Source organism: Rhinatrema bivittatum, chromosome 1 (genome assembly GCF_901001135.1).
Source record: "Rhinatrema bivittatum chromosome 1, aRhiBiv1.1, whole genome shotgun sequence".
Lineage (NCBI taxonomy): Eukaryota > Metazoa > Chordata > Amphibia > Gymnophiona > Rhinatrematidae > Rhinatrema > Rhinatrema bivittatum.
The window spans coordinates 752800289-752816154 of record NC_042615.1 but is presented as its reverse complement, the minus strand read 5'-3'; the positions used below and the strand labels follow the sequence as shown (position 1 = coordinate 752816154).

The window sequence follows — 15866 nt, the reverse complement described above, 5'->3', positions numbered from 1 at the left end:
CCCTGCTCGCGTAAATCCGGGCGGATTTACACGAGCAGGGCTTTTAAAATCCGCCCGTTAGAGTAGTGCCAGAGATTTCCTGCAAAACCAGAAAATCAGGAAATGGAATAGACTGAGGGCAGCTCATTGATGTGGGAAATGGTGTCTAAATAAATCAGCCCTTACCACTTTTCTGGAAAACTACCCCACAATTATTAGAGAAATCTTTGTGATGTACTCACTGTGATAATAACCTTTACATTTGGCAAAACCAATCTACAAGAAAATCTAAATTCCACCTTGCACCTTGGGGGTCTTTGTGCCACTCAGCCTTGCTTCCATGACCAGACCTTACACCTTTGCCACTGTGCCTTGCTGTTGTACCCCAGAACTAACACCTTGCCAGTCTGGGGGAGCTGCTTTGCACCTTTCATGCTGCTCTGGAACCTTGAAGCCACTCTTTGTGCTGCTTGGCTCCTTTATCAGTGCCTGTCTTGGAGTATTTACTGTCACCTTTTCTGCTTTGTCCCCCTTCATGCTGCCTTAGGATGCACTAATGTCACTTTCAGTGACAGTTTTGCACATGAGATGGGTGTTGTTGGTGCCCTCTTTTAGAGCCTTGTGGTATTATTCCCACTTTTTTTTTGCTTCTTTGACCCTCTTACAGTGCCTTGGTAAAATCCTGCCAATGCTGGTACCCCTTTGTCCCTTTACGGATTCGTAGGTTATTCATGCCGCTTTTGGTGCCACTTTCCAGTCTCCTCAGTCTTTCTAGGTACCTTGGAGTTTTTTCCCCCTTCTGTTGATTTCTTCCCACAGGTTTTAAGACAATTGATTAGAAAACCTTTATTCTGAAGCCCAATATAGGCCGAAAATTACCTGAAATGCTTCCCCCATTGACTTTAATGGCAAATGAAAACCATTTAAATTAGAAAACAATTGTTTTTGTTTTGAAACTACAGAAATGAATTAGGGTCCACATGAAACAAATTTTAAAACAAAACAAATTTTTGCCTGCTACACATGCTTAATTTGTGCTGGAGAAGGCTAATTTCTGTTAGAAACCCTCTTACTTCTCCTCCATGATGTTCTCTACAGGAATGACACCCAGGGTGACTCTTGTAAAACTCAGATCCTGCATGTCATCCTTGAAGGACACTCTGCCTGGGTAACATCAAGCTAGGTTGAGAGAACATTGTACAAATCTCAACTTTGTGTGAGTTTCCTCACTCCAAAGGAAATCAAATCTTCACAAGAGTGTACTGTTCTGTTCGTACGTGTCACTCTGCATGTAAAAGCGGCCCCTAACCCCTACACTATTACCTAAACCTCACCTCAAGTTACTAGGTGGGCCTTCTTTAGTAGCAAATAGCTGCTTAATATGGTACCACCCCCAGAGTCTCTCTATCTCTCTCTCTTTTTCTCTATCTCTCTCTCTCCCTCCCTTCATCTCAGGCTCTTCCCCAGCCTAAAAATGCCCAAAATGGAATTTGCGAAAAAAATTGCAAATTGCATTATGGGTATAACGCATGATATTGCACAGCTTAACGCAATTGAAAAAGGTGTAGTTATTTTTGGCATTAAAACTGTGCGATATCGTGCATCATGGCTTTGCGAAGCCAGCCCACTTTTTCAGAAACCCCTCCCCTGACTCATCCCCAATCCCTCCCCTTTTAAAAATTTGCATCGCACCATGCGTTATGGTGCTTATCGAGTGTGTTAAGGCATTTTCACATGCGTTAAGGTGTTTTTCGCATGCGAAAACGCCATAACATGATTTGATAAATGACCTTGTAAATTTGCTGTTGATAGAAGAATTTGTCAAATGTAAACCCTGCATGTAAGGATGTTTCTGTATTAGCTTTGGCCTCTATTCTGCACAATTCCTTATCTGAAAAATTGGGCCAATATCAAATAGCTTATATATGTTTGCTATGCACCACCAAGAATTTTGGGTTATGCAGGTACAAATTTTTTCAATAGATAAAATAAATAGTTGGTCAGTAGTATTTTGTCTCATATTTTAGAAAGTATTTATTAAAGAGATTTACATTTAAAAAGGATTCATTTCAACAACATTAAATTTTGCAAAGTGTTCCTATCAGCACCAATTGTTAAATGATAGAATAAGATGTCAGGTACTTTTTACAATAAATGAGATTTCTTTTTCACAAAACAAAATGGGAGAACATCCTCTTCAAATGAATTTTTAGACCTCTATTCTGCTGAATGCCTGATCTGAGTAAATGGTTAATTATCTATGTCTAACCTATGACACTTTTTACTTGTACTGCTACAAAAGATATTTGGATCACTTCCAAATATATTTGACTCTGTGATATTTAGATTTGGCCCGCTGCTTAATACTTTGTGCACCTTTGGATTATGTGAACAAGAAGATGTATTTACATGTATGTGCATGTATCCTCTATATCAGATCTCAACCCTGTCCTGGAGGACTCCCAGCCAGTCAGGTTTTCAGGATATCCACAATGAATATACAAGAGATAAAATTTGCATAGTTGGAAACCACTGCTCTGTATGTAAGGAGACAATTTCTAAATTGGCCACAAAGCTTGTAGACTCTATCTATGGGCCTGTGAGTCATTTTCAAAGGGAAACTCCCTTTTTGTGAGGGGTTTTTATCCACAGACGCTGTGGGAAAATTTTAACTAAGGATTTAACCAGGGTAACTGTTTAGCTACCCAGGCAAAATATTTTAAAAATTTCCCTCTAAATAATAAAAAAGTGTTCTAATAATTGTGGTATCTAGAATTAATATTATTTGTGTGGGTATTTTAACTACTATTTGCACTCTGTACGATCTTGGGGAAGGACCATTTCTGGTTGATAAGACCACAGATGGGAATGGGTTGGATACAACTCTATTTACGGGAGAGAGTTTTTGGGTGGAATTAGTGAAACTGAAAGTGACAAGGCCTTGGAACCAGATCAGATAAATCCCAGGATTCTGAAGGAACTTAGAGGTGCTGGCTGGCCCACGGATAGATCATTGGAAACAGGAGTGGTGTTGCAGAATTGGAGAAGGGCAATTTTGGTCCCACTTCACAAAATTGGTAGCAGGAATAAGCCTGGAAACTACAGGCCAGTTAGCATTACCACTATGGTGAAGGGATAGTGAACTATCTGCAATATAGTGAATATCTTGATTGGAGGAACATGTTTTACCAGAGGAAGAGCATGTTAGATAAATCTGATTGACGTTTTTGAATGGGTGACTAGAAAATTAGATCAAGTAAGAGCACTTGATGTGATTTATCTGGATTTTTTAAAATTATTTATATATGGCTTTTGAGCACTTCAAAGTGTATTACATTCAGGTACTGTAGGTATTTTCCTATCCCTAGAGGGCTTAAAATCTAAGTCTGTACCTAAAGCAACAGAAAGTAAAGTGACTTGCCCAAGGTTACAAGGAGTGGCAGTGGGATTTGAACCCTGGTTCATAGCCCACTGCTCTAAACATTAGGCTACTCCATTTCAGAAAAAGCTTTATGTAGTCCCACATAGAAAGTTCATTAACAAACTGAAAAGCCTGCAAATGGGTCCCATAGTGGTGGAATGGATCAGAAATTGGTTGACTAACAGCCGACAGCAAGTAATCATAAATGGAACCTGCTCTGAGAAGGGAAGCACAATAAATGGAGCGCTCCAGGGATTAGTTTTGGAACCATTTCTGTTCAATATCTTCATGAGTGATATTGCAGAATGGTTAGAAGGAAAAGTGTTGAATTTGCAGACCCTGGACTGAGGTAGAGTTGGCGCAATCTGCAAGGAGGAACCCTGCAGGTCCCCACCATCAGCAAGCGGATTTGTATGAGGCAGAGGCCCACCTGGAGCTTTACCTTTAGCAGCCCATGTTCCCCTTGGGTTGATCCTTTGGGTGCCAGAGCCAGCAGATCTTAGGTGGGGGCCTCTGCTGATAAGGTAGAGGTCCGTCGGGTTGGAGTAGAAGAAGCACAGGTGAACTGGGAAGCAAATTGGTGGTGTTCAAGGGTGTCCAGTAAGCAGGCTGAAGTTAGTGGCAGGCGGTGTTCAAGGAGATCCAGTGAACAAGCTGAGGTCAATACCAGGTATCCGTCCAAAGGGAAGGTGGGAAGGAGAGACAGGCTAGGCAGGCAAAGGGCAGGACAGGCAGGCAGGCTAAGATGTGCAATACTGAAGAACTGAAGGACAAAGACTGAAGACCCAGGTTTAGAATGGGACAAGAGACCACAGGGACTGCAGATGAAGACAAGGAACTGGATCCAAGGAAGAAGACGAAGAACTGAAATCAAGGATGAAGACACTGTAGCAACTCACACACTACAAGGCAGTGAGGACCTGTTGCCAAGGCATTGGGGAAATATCTGCAATGGCCTTATATAGGCCAGGGATGGCAACGTCATCAGCGGATGTCTGTCAGGTTTTTCCACCGCTGGCCCTTTAAGAATGTGGACGTTGGGCATGCCCGTATTTTAGGAGCAGGGCCCAGCTGTACTGGCAGCATACTGCCATGAAAACCTTCAGTGGCGTCCTACCGTGCAGGAAGGAGCAGCAGACTGGTGGGTCCTGAGACCAAGGAGAAGGCACGGCCAAGGGGGAAGAGCTTGCAGACTGCCCAACACAACAAAAAGTTTGTCTTTTTTGTGGATGACATCAAGATCTGCAACAAAGTAGCCACACCTGAAGGAGTAGAGAAAATGCAAACTGATCTATGAAAACTTGAAGAGCAATTGAAGATTTGGCAGCTGGGATTGAATGCCAAGAGGTGCAGAATCATGCATCTGGGATGAAGAAAGTCAAAGGAGCTGAACATGATGGGGGGGGGGGGGGGGGGGAAGTCTGATGTACATAGACCAAGAGAGAGACCTCACGGTGACAACGTCTGACAATCTGAAGGTAGTGAAGCAATGCGACAAGTGGATAGCTAAGGACAGAAGGATGCTGGGCTGAATAGATAGAGGCAAAACCAGCAGGAAAAAGGAGGTGATAATGCCCATGTACAGGTCATTGGTAAGGACTTATCTGGAGTACTATGTTCAGTTCTGGAGACCGTATCTCAAAAGCATAGAAACAGGATTGAAGCAATCCAGAGAAAGGTGACTAAAATGGTGTGAGATTGAAGGACAAAAATATGTATATGCTGAAGGAGAGGACAGAGAGGGGTGATATGATACAGAATTTTAAATACCTGAAAAGTATTAATAATGCACAGGAATCAAACATCTTTTATTGGAAAGAAAACTGTAGAACAAAGCTGCAAAGGGACTGAATCAGGAAGTATTGCTTCATGGAAAGGATGGTGAATGCGTGAATGCCCTACTAATAGAGGTAGTGAAAGTAAGGATGACAATGGAATTCAAAAGGACACAGATACGCACAGAGGATTGCTAGTGGGTAAATGTTGGAGACAAAGAAAAGTTGTAACCCAAGTTGACTAGGGTAACTTACACAGAGCAGCAATAACCCTAAGAAGAAAGAAAGAAGAAAAAAAAAAAGCTTGCTAGGCAGACTGGATGGACCATGAGGAGCTTTTTCTGCCAACTTTTAAGTTATGTTACTATGTAATGCTTTGTTAATGACTTAAAAATACATCTATTCTGACAAAAATGTAATTTTAGAATTTTCCTTAGCTATGTAAATTATATAGAATCTTGATATTTTCTAAATGAATTACAGACTGTACTTATTCTGAGGTTTATATTTATTAGAAAACTCTTTTAGTAGTGATGTAAAGGGAAAATTTTTCATTTTGGTTCTTTTCTCATTTCTGATGGATAGTTTCAAGATTCCGTTTGTTTAATGTTTATTTCTGTTCGTTTCATTTTCCAAACCAAAATAAACCTCAAATTAAAAAAACAAACAAACAAAAGAAACATCCCCTTCCTGCTCCCCTCACTGCCCCCTTAGTTCTCCAAACCCCTTTCTGGATGTAGGTGATGGTGAAAGGAGCAGGACCATTCCCCAGTCATTTCTACCCTACTGGCTTTGTTTGAAAAGCAGCACCAGTCTCAGGGTGAGCCTCTGCCAAGTAGATTTATGGCTTTAAAGCAAAATGGACCTAAAGAAATAAGGCAATAATAAACAAAGTATTTTATGGCTGCATTGCTTTATGTTTGTAAAACTACTTGGCACAGCTAACCCTGAGACTTGCACTATTTTCAAGCAAAGACAGCAGGGCAGAAGTGACTGGAGATTGCTCTTGCCCCTTTCATCATTGGAGAACCACGGAAACAGTAAGGGGGACCACTGGGGGTGGTGGAGAGTTGGAGGTGGGGAGCTGGTTTTTAAAATATTTTTGACAATTATTCAGAGGCACCAGTCATTCGGTTCATTTGGAATGAACTAACTAAACTGAAAATGGTCTTTTTTTTTTGTTCAGGTTAAGCATCTATTCTAAATACATATATATCTATATCTATCTATCTATCTATCTATATATATATATTCATGCTCTTTGGTAAATCTGGCTCATTCATTTGTGTTTAATATACTCTAATCAGATGACTTTAAAGTGAATTTTAAAAGCCCGATGTGTGCATTAATTAGGGGATGCACGAATATCTCTTGCTCGCGCATGCCAAGGGGATTCTAAAGGCTGCTGATATATGCAATGTATCTCCTGGAGTGCACACATCTTGGAAATTTTCAAAAGGTGGAGGGGTATGGGCATGAACGTGAGATGTGTGCATAATTACTTGTGCAATCCAGTGTGCGCCATGGCCCCTGCCATGTAACTTTACTTCTGCTATGGATGACGTGTAAATTCAAAAATAAAGAAAAATAGGCATATCTGCGGGGTTTTAAGAGTCGGGGCTAACTGGGGCGAGTGAAGGCTATTAAACGAGGGGGGGATTGGAAGACTTATCTCTTAACTGGGTGAACTGGGGACGAACTGGTATAACCGGGAATAGCGTCAGCATGCACCCCTTTTAAAATCTCCCGATTTACATGGTAGAAGTGGAATTTGCGTGCACATGTGTGCCACTTAAAATTTGACACACGTGTGTGTGCGGCCAGGCTATTTTATAACATGTGCACATATACATGTGCAAATAATAAAATGGCGGCGTACCTGGGCGCGAGCCGCCGATGCCTATGCACACATGTGCGCCCGCGCACTGGTATGAAGGCTGCCATCCCTATCTGTTAATCGCTGGGTTCATGTTACTGTGTTGTTACAGAATATTTTTTTGCTTCTTCCAGGTGTGATTCTTGGATTTTCTGTCCGATCCTACAAACTAAGCTACAGGGAAATAAAGTACTTCTCATTTCCAGGAGAGCTGCTGATGCGAATGTTACAGATGTTGGTGCTCCCCCTCATCGTATCCAGTTTGGTTACAGGTACAACACTTTTAATCAGCTTTCCTCGTAGGTGTATTTCCATCACCTTTAACTTATCAAGATACACAGTGCTGATCCATAACTGGATAGGTTGTTCAACGAGATAAACAAAGATGGATGTGTGTTACAAGGAATCTAATATCTTACATGCCCTCCAGCCTCCCACCCTCTACCTTATCGTGGCAATGAGACAGTATAATATTGTTTCCATGAAAGCACTATTTCTGAATGCTAGTTGGTACACAGACAAACTGCTGCAGCATCTGGTGCTCTCCTATGCAAGTAAAAGATATTCCTATGCAAGAGCAGAAAGGGACAATCGGATAACCCATGCATTCAGATATCTTCTGTACACATACTGCAACGGCATTGTTTCACCTCTGTATCTTTTCAGTAAAGTAGAATAGAGAACCCTTTCCCAGCTATAACTTGCTCATAGGACAGTCAGGCACATGATTCCAGCCATGTGATCTAATGCATTTTGCATTTGGATAAGTTATTATCCAAGAAAGTTTTTAGAATTATAGTTTGTGATATTATATTTATGCCCACTAACAAGATCACAAAAGACAAAATATGATGTACTGTGTCAATGAATATTCATTTCTAAAAGGCTATATATGCACATCACTCTGGAAGAAAGGTGAGGAGCCAACACTAACTAGAAAGGAAAGTGATAACTGTCCATGATGTTTGCACTTTCAGGATGTTACTTCCAGATACCCTAAGAAACTTGCAGAGCAGACTGGGTGGACCTTTGGTCTTTTTCTGTCCTCATTACTATGTTACTTTGACACTAATGTTATCCAGAACCAGCTTAAAGCTTGACCTGGACCCTCAATGGTCATATTCCTTCTTCTCACCTGTTATCATAAATTCTACGTAAGTCCTTTCCAAACTTACTCACTCACTGTGGATATCACAGTATGTAACAGAACCACTGGAAGAATAAGCACCAATAATCATATGTCATAGGCAACTATGAATAATTCTACAAGGCTGACAAAGTTCAGCACACCTTTTGACATCTTATTCTTTGATCCTGGTGATCTTTTTTCCCAGTCCACTTTTAAGACTATTTGACCGTTTACAATGTTTAGTCATGTCTTCTCATTCTCTCAATCTTCAGTCTCATTTAGCCTCACATCACCTTTGTTTTTGTTGAATCACAACCAAGATGAAAAAAGAAAACAATTGTGAAGGGAAGTATTAGATTGTAAAGTGTGTTTTTCAATTCCAAAATTAGAACAATAAGAAAAAAGATTTCATCAGAGTAAAAACTGAATTTTAAGTGGATATAATAAAGTGAAAAGTCAAGTATTAAAATAGGGTAGGAGGTAAAATATTCAACTGTAATTAAAGAACGGAATTTCAGTACAAAGTAAAGAAGAATTAACATTACTTAAATACTGGAAAATGAAGAGACGAAGATATCTAGATAGGCTGTAATGTTTTTTTTCTATCATCATGTTTCTTTGTTTCTATGCTAGAGACAAAGACAGTATCCAAATTCAAGAAAGCATGGGATAAACACAGAGGGGATAATATTCAGTATGCTGACATACAGACAAGTTATCTGGCTATAGTTAGCCAGATAACGTATCCTGGATATGCAGTGGGATAAGCGTCTCGCTGAATATCCCTGATTAAAGTTACGGAGTTAACCATAGCTAGATTTATTTTATTTATTTATTTAAAATTAATTATATACCACCTACAAAGTAAACAAGGTGGTCTACAGTTAAAACAAACATAAAATACATCTAATAAAAGTAAAACAATTAGAATATAGGGTTAAAACATCATAATAGCAAACACAACACTACAACACAACATCACCAAAGTTTGTCCCATACTGCAGGTCTAAGATCAAGCTCCTGAAATTATATCTTTGAAAGCCAGCTGAAATAGCCAGGTTTTACGCCCTTTTTTAAAAGATTTTTTTTATCTGGTAAAAGCCTTTTGAATATCATCAGTTAGGTATAAAGTTATCCCACTATAGTTAGCTCAATATCATTGGTCTTAACTGGCTATATTCAAAAAAATGTAACCAGTTAAGCAGTGAAGAGAAGCTTAAAAAAAACGACTAAAGATTGAGGGCCAACTGGTCCTAATACATCCCCCTCTCCTCCCTCCCACCTGCTTAGCCCTGCTGGGCTGATGTTGCAGCCACCCCTCTCCCCAAGCCCCCTCCATCTAAAAATTTGAAAATTCTTAGCACTAGGGCTAGTGCTGGGCTCTCCCCTTTCCCCCTTTCCCCCTTCCCCTTTCCTTCCACCACCCCCCCCCCTCCCAGGTCCCATCAACATTTTAAAGTTTTTGTAAACTCCAGGGATCTCCCCGCACCTCCCCCCAACCCTTACTCTCCCATCCTCCCAAGTACCTTAATCTCCTTTAGTCTTCAGCCCATCGCTAAACAGCTACACTGGAAGCATAGGAATTCAGCGTAGCACTCAAGCCACACTGGAAGTGTAGCTGCTTAGTGATGGCAGAAATGCCTGGCCTGGGACACGGTAGGCGGCTGCCGCAATCCAGGCTGAAGATATGAGAAAGCATGACGTAATGGAGATCATCTACGGAAGCACTGAAGTACGGAAGGAAACCTTTATAGACAAGGATTCTCTCTTACAGAATATGGTGTGCCAGACATATTGGAAAGATCTATGGGTCAATCTATTAAAGAGAAAGGCAAGTTGCCTGTTGATAATCCAACCAGTTATAGGCCAGTTTCAAATTTAATATTGTTGGGGAAGTTATTAGAAAAAGTCAATTTTTGTACAATTGAAAGAAGTTTTGCAAAAATTATTATCCAGATTGACTGCTCTAGGTATTAATGTAAAGGTTCTTAAGTGGTTCACCTGATATATTTTCTTTTCGATAGAGAACAAACTACCTATTTGATTTGCTGCTAACTGGTAGAAGTTTCTTAGGGATCAATTTTATCATCAGCAATTTTTAATATTTAATTACAACTACTGTGTATTTTATTAGATACATTTAATGTGTATTTTAAATTATATACAGATAACATTCAGCTATATTTTCCTGCACTTAAACATTTTCCATCTGTACTGTCTCAGATATCTTCCTGCATATCAGCAATAAATTGGAGCTACCTCATCATTTAAAACCTTTGTTAGATCAATCTGACTTTTGTATGATTGCACAAGCCTTTGTCTTAATGTCAATTGATTATTGCAATTCTGTTTACATGGGGCTTCTCAAAACTCATCTGTATGCCTTACAATTATTACAAAACTCTGCGGCCTGCTTACCTATGGAAGATCTATGAGAGAACATGTTATACTATTTCATCTATACGGGATAGCAGCAGAGCAAAGTGAATGCCTCTGTGGCAGTAGCCACAAAGGCATTCACGGAGCGGGATGCCAGTGGCCAGTAGTTGGTGTTCCACCTTCACGGAGCGGAAGGATGGAGGGCTGCTATCTCAAAAAAATAAAAAAATAAAAAAAATAAAAACAGGGGTGGGTAAGAGTATGGGGTAAGGGTGTGGCCTGCTTGTTACAGCGGTTGCTACCCCTAATTGATTAGGGCTGGAGGATACTGGAAGCCAATAGTAACAGGTGGGAGAGAAAAAAGGGGAAAAAAATGGATAAAGTGCGTAGCTTGCTGGGCAGGTCTTCTTCTGCCGTCATTTCTATGTTTCTATGTTAAGGTATTGGTCATGGTTTACAAATCACTGCAAAAACCTGCACTACATTATTTGCTCTCTTTACTGCATATGCTCTTAATAGATCTTTGAGTTCCACGAATAATTATCTTTTAGAAGTTCTTATTAAGCCTGCTCACCTTCAGGACGCAAGAAAGCGTGCTCTTTCCATTCCTCTGAAATACTGGACCTGAAGAACTCCAGAATATTATGCATTTTGACCTCTTTCAGCAGCAATTAAAAGCATTACTCTTTCAGGAAGCTTTTATGTCAGCTTCTGAATAGCACTAGATGAGGTTGAAGTGATTAATGTTATTTGATGTATGTATGTGTTACTGTTTTGTCTGCAGTTTTTACTTTATTTTTATGTGATTATTTTAATGTTTGCTGTAACCCATAACTTCATTACACTAGGCAGGCTACAAATATTTTAAATAAATAAAGTCTGCTTTTTGTATTATGAGGCATGTGAAAACATGTACTGACTTAAAACTAGAATATTTAATGGGGGGGTCAACTGCTAAGGAGGCTCATTGTTTACGTTCAAAAGAAAAGGAAGCAGTCACAGAATTCTGCAGAGAAACAGTGAGTTCTATATGATGTGGGAGTCATTGGAAGGCGTGCCGTAGACGATGTGCATGTGATAATCAAATTATTCCTGTGTTTGTGACTGATAGTGGATCTGTGTCAGGGACTGAGAAGTATTACCATATATGTGAATTTAACTGTAAAACCATGAAGACTCAGCTGGGAGCAATTTTCAAACGTAAAGCATGGCTTGTTACACAATTGCTCGTGATTTGTATGAGTAATAATAAGCTAAAAATCCAAGGCTCTCATGCTAAATTTTCAAAAGGGAAACTTTGATAAAATGAGAAAAATTGTTAGAAAAAAACTGAAAGGAGCAGCTACAAAAGTAAAAAATGTCAAAGAGGTGTGGTCATTGTTAAAAAATACCATTCTAGAAGCACAGTCCAGATGTATTCCACACATTAAGAAAGGTGGAAAGAAGGCAAAACGATTACCGGCATGGTTAAAAGGGGAGGTGAAAGAAGCTATTTTAGCCAAAAGATCTTCATTCAAAAATTGGAAGAAGGATCCAACAGAAGAAAATAGGATAAAGCATAAACATTGGCAAGTTAAATGTAAGACATTGATAAGACAGGCTAAGAGAGAATTTGAAAAGAAGTTGGCTGTAGAGGCAAAGACTCACAGTAAAAACTTTTTAAAATATATCTGAAGCAGAAAGCCTGTGAGGGAGTCAGTTGGACCGTTAGATGATCGAGGGGTTAAAGGGGCACTTAGAGAAGATAAGGCCATCGCAGAAAGATTAAATGATTTCTTTGCTTCGGTGTTTACTGAAGAGGATGTTGGGGAGGTACCCGTAATGGAGAAGGTTTTCATGGGTAATGATTCAGATGGACTGAATCAAATCACGGTGAACCTAGATGATGTGGTAGGCCTGATTGACAAATTGAAGAGTAGTAAATCACCCGGACCGGATGGTATACACCCCAGAGTTCTGAAGGAACTAAAAAATGAAATTTCAGACCTATTAGTAAAAATTTGTAACTTATCATTAAAATCATCCATTGTACCTGAAGACTGGAGGATAGCAAATGTAACCCCAATATTTAAAAAGGGCTCCAGGGGCGATCCGGGAAACTACGGACCGGTTAGCCTGACTTCAGTGCCAGGAAAAATAGTGGAAAGTGTTCTAAACATCAAAATCACAGAACATATAGAAAGACATGATTTAATGGAACAAAGTCAGCATGGCTTTACCCAGGGCAAGTCTTGCCTCACAAATCTGCTTCACTTATTTGAAGGAGTTAATAAACATGTGGATAAAGGTGAACCGGTAGATATAGTATACTTGGATTTTCAGAAGGCGTTCAACAAAGTTCCTCATGAGAGGCTTCTAGGAAAAGTAAAAAGTCATGGGATAGGTGGTGATGTCCTTTCGTGGATTGCAAACTGGCTAAAAGACAGGAAACAGAGAGTAGGATTAAATGGACAATTTTCTCAGTGGAAGGGAGTGGACAGTGGAGTGCCTCAGGGATCTGTATTGGGACCCTTACTTTTCAATATATTTATAAATGATCTGGAAAGAAATACGACGAGTGAGATAATCAAATTTGCACATGACACAAAATTGTTCAGAATAGTTAAATCACAAGCAGATTGTGATAAATTGCAGGAAGACCTTGTGAGACTGGAAAATTGGGCATCCAAATGGCAGATGAAATTTAATGTGGATAAGTGCAAGGTGATGCATATAGGGAAAATTAACCCATGCTATAATTACACAATGTTGGGTTCCATATTAGGTCTACAACCCAAGAAAGAGATCTAGGTGTCATAGTGGATAACACATTGAAATCATCGGTTCAGTGTGCTGCGGCAGTCAAAAAAGCAAACAGAATGTTGGGAATTATTAGAAAGGGAATGGTAAATAAAACGGAAAATGTCATAATGCCTCTGTATCGCTCCATGGTGAGACCGCACCTTGAATACTGTGTACAGTTCTGGTTGCCGCATCTCAAAAAAGATATAATTGCGATGGAGAAGGTACAGAGAAGGGCTACCAAAATGATAAGGGGAATGGAACAGCTCCCCTATGAGGAAAGACTAAAGAGGTTAGGACTTTTCAGCTTGAAGAAGAGACGACTGAGGGGGGGATATGACAGAGGTGTTTAAAATCATGAGAGGTCTAGAACGGGTAGATGTGAATCGGTTATTTACTCTTTCGGATAATAGAAGGACTAGGGGGCACTCCATGAAGTTAGCATGGGGCACATTTAAAACTAATCAGAGAAAGTTCTTTTTTACTCAACGCACAATTAAACTCTGGAATTTGTTGCCAGAGGATGTGGTTAGTGCAGTTAGTATAGCTGTGTTTAAAAAAGGATTGGATAAGTTCTTGGAGGAGAAGTCCATTTCCTGCTATTAAGTTCACCTAGAGAATAGCCACTGCCATTAGCAATGGTAACATGGAATAGACTTAGTTTTTGGGTACTTGCCAGGTTCTTGTGGCCTGGATTGGCCACTGTTGGAAGCAGGATGCTGGGCTTGATGGACCCTTGGTCTGACCCAGTATGGCATTTTCTTAGGTTCTTATGTTAAAATGTTATTTTGTGTATGCTTTTAGAGTACCCACACTGACCAGAGGTATTCTGGGGTATGGAGTCTGGGTGAGATTAGCGTTTAATTATCAGGTGTAACTTGTGAAGGGAGTTTTGCCAGGATAATTTTCAAAGCAAATTTATGTACATAAATTAGCTTTCAAAATTGGCCTAAGTTCTGCACCTGATAGCCCACAAATTTCTGCAGGCTGTCGGAAAATGATCTTACTGGTGGTTGTAATAAGGCAGGTTTGCATTACGGAGTCTGCAAGTTTCACCTAAGAGATCCTTGTATGTCCATTAGGATAATCCAGGGCAGTAAATCAGATACTGAGATGTGCTGAAAAGATGAGTTTTGAGAGGAATGGTACAAGCTTGGTATGAAGTTTGCAATAGCTGTTTATATATTTCTTCTGAAGAATGGTGAGGAATGAACTCAAGGATATGGATTCAGGAAAGGGTTTGTGCAATCAGTATGATCATTATAATGAGTAAATGAGATTTGATACTTGGAAGGAAGGAAAAATACAGAAATATGTCTGGAATAAATGATATGGTAAGACTGGAAAGTGAATGAATGGAAGAGAAATGGGACTTCATTAGAATTACTTCCAATGCATTGTTTGATCACTGTTTGCAGAACTAGTGGGAGGAAGCAAGGCCTTTGTAGTAAATGCAGAGTATGGAGAGAAATGGTTGAATAGTTAATTCCTCTTACAGGTCTCTGCACAGAATTATCTGGAAAGGGGAATTGGAGGGGGGCAAGTCACCGTGACATTTCCACATGGCATGCACGTCCATCCTGACTTTTCTGCATGTGACACTGGTGTGCACCTTTCTGTGATAATGATACACATGTTGCAAAAGCCACAGGGGATTTTGGAGCACAGGACAAGCCGTCAGTTTGATGGTCTCCAACATCATCTGTGTAAACTGTAAGGTAAAGATAAACAACATGCAGACTAGGGACGTGCAGATAAACATTTTTGTTTTGGTTCATTCAGGCTGGACTGAGCCAAACCCAGCTCAGGGCCTCTTTGGACCCTTCATCAGCAGCCAGGGCCTTCCCTGGACCCACTTACCCCTTCCGTGGAGGTCTCTGTTCTGCAAAAGAGAAAAAAGTGATCCCTAGTTATTCCTGCCCCACTAGCTTGCTCTTTAAAAATGATCACATAGAAAAGGAAATTTCCAAAAATTGATAAACAACTGTCATGCAGATAGTTAAATAGACCGCATCAGCAAGCCTGGCAACGTGCCTCTTAACTCAAAGGCCGTCCGGACAGCTCAATCATTTGCAGTATCAGTCAATCTTTTTTATATATTTTTTTCTGCATTTAAAAAAATCCACTTTTTTATACTGCAATGACCATGGCTCTACAGTGGCTGGTGTTTCACATCAAATGCTTATCAGGAGCCACATAGTCATTTAAAATCCTTTTTCTATATCAGTAATTACTCTAGAAAATTTGAATCAAACCATATCCATTAGACCAAGTTATACTAGGATAAAAAAGTACTTATCTTTCAAAAGGGAAACTTTGATAAAATGAGAAAATTGTTAGAAAAAAACTGAAAGGAGCAGCTACAAAAGTAAAAAATGTCCAAGAGGCGTGGTCATTGTTAAAAAATACCATTCTAGAAGCACAGACTAGATGTATTCCACACATTAAGAAAGGTGGAAAGAAGGCAAAATGATTACCGGCATGGTTAAAAGGGGAGGTGAAAGAAGCTATTTTAGCCAAAAGATC

The 15866-nt window shown here is 39.9% G+C and overlaps 1 protein-coding gene across 4 annotated transcripts in view; it reads left to right on the top strand.

The window, feature by feature from the left end:
• The window catches only part of SLC1A3 (solute carrier family 1 member 3), a 326416-nt gene that overhangs the window by 56809 nt on the left and 253741 nt on the right, over positions 1-15866 (top strand). For 3 of the 4 annotated variants that reach the window (XM_029578735.1, XM_029578727.1, XM_029578710.1), the window contains exon 2: positions 7186-7323. The exons of the other annotated variant lie outside the window; for it this stretch is intronic. In XM_029578735.1, coding sequence (XP_029434595.1) covers positions 7186-7323 — 138 coding nt within the window. The remainder of the gene's footprint in view (positions 1-7185; positions 7324-15866) is intronic. 4 annotated transcript variants of the gene reach the window in all.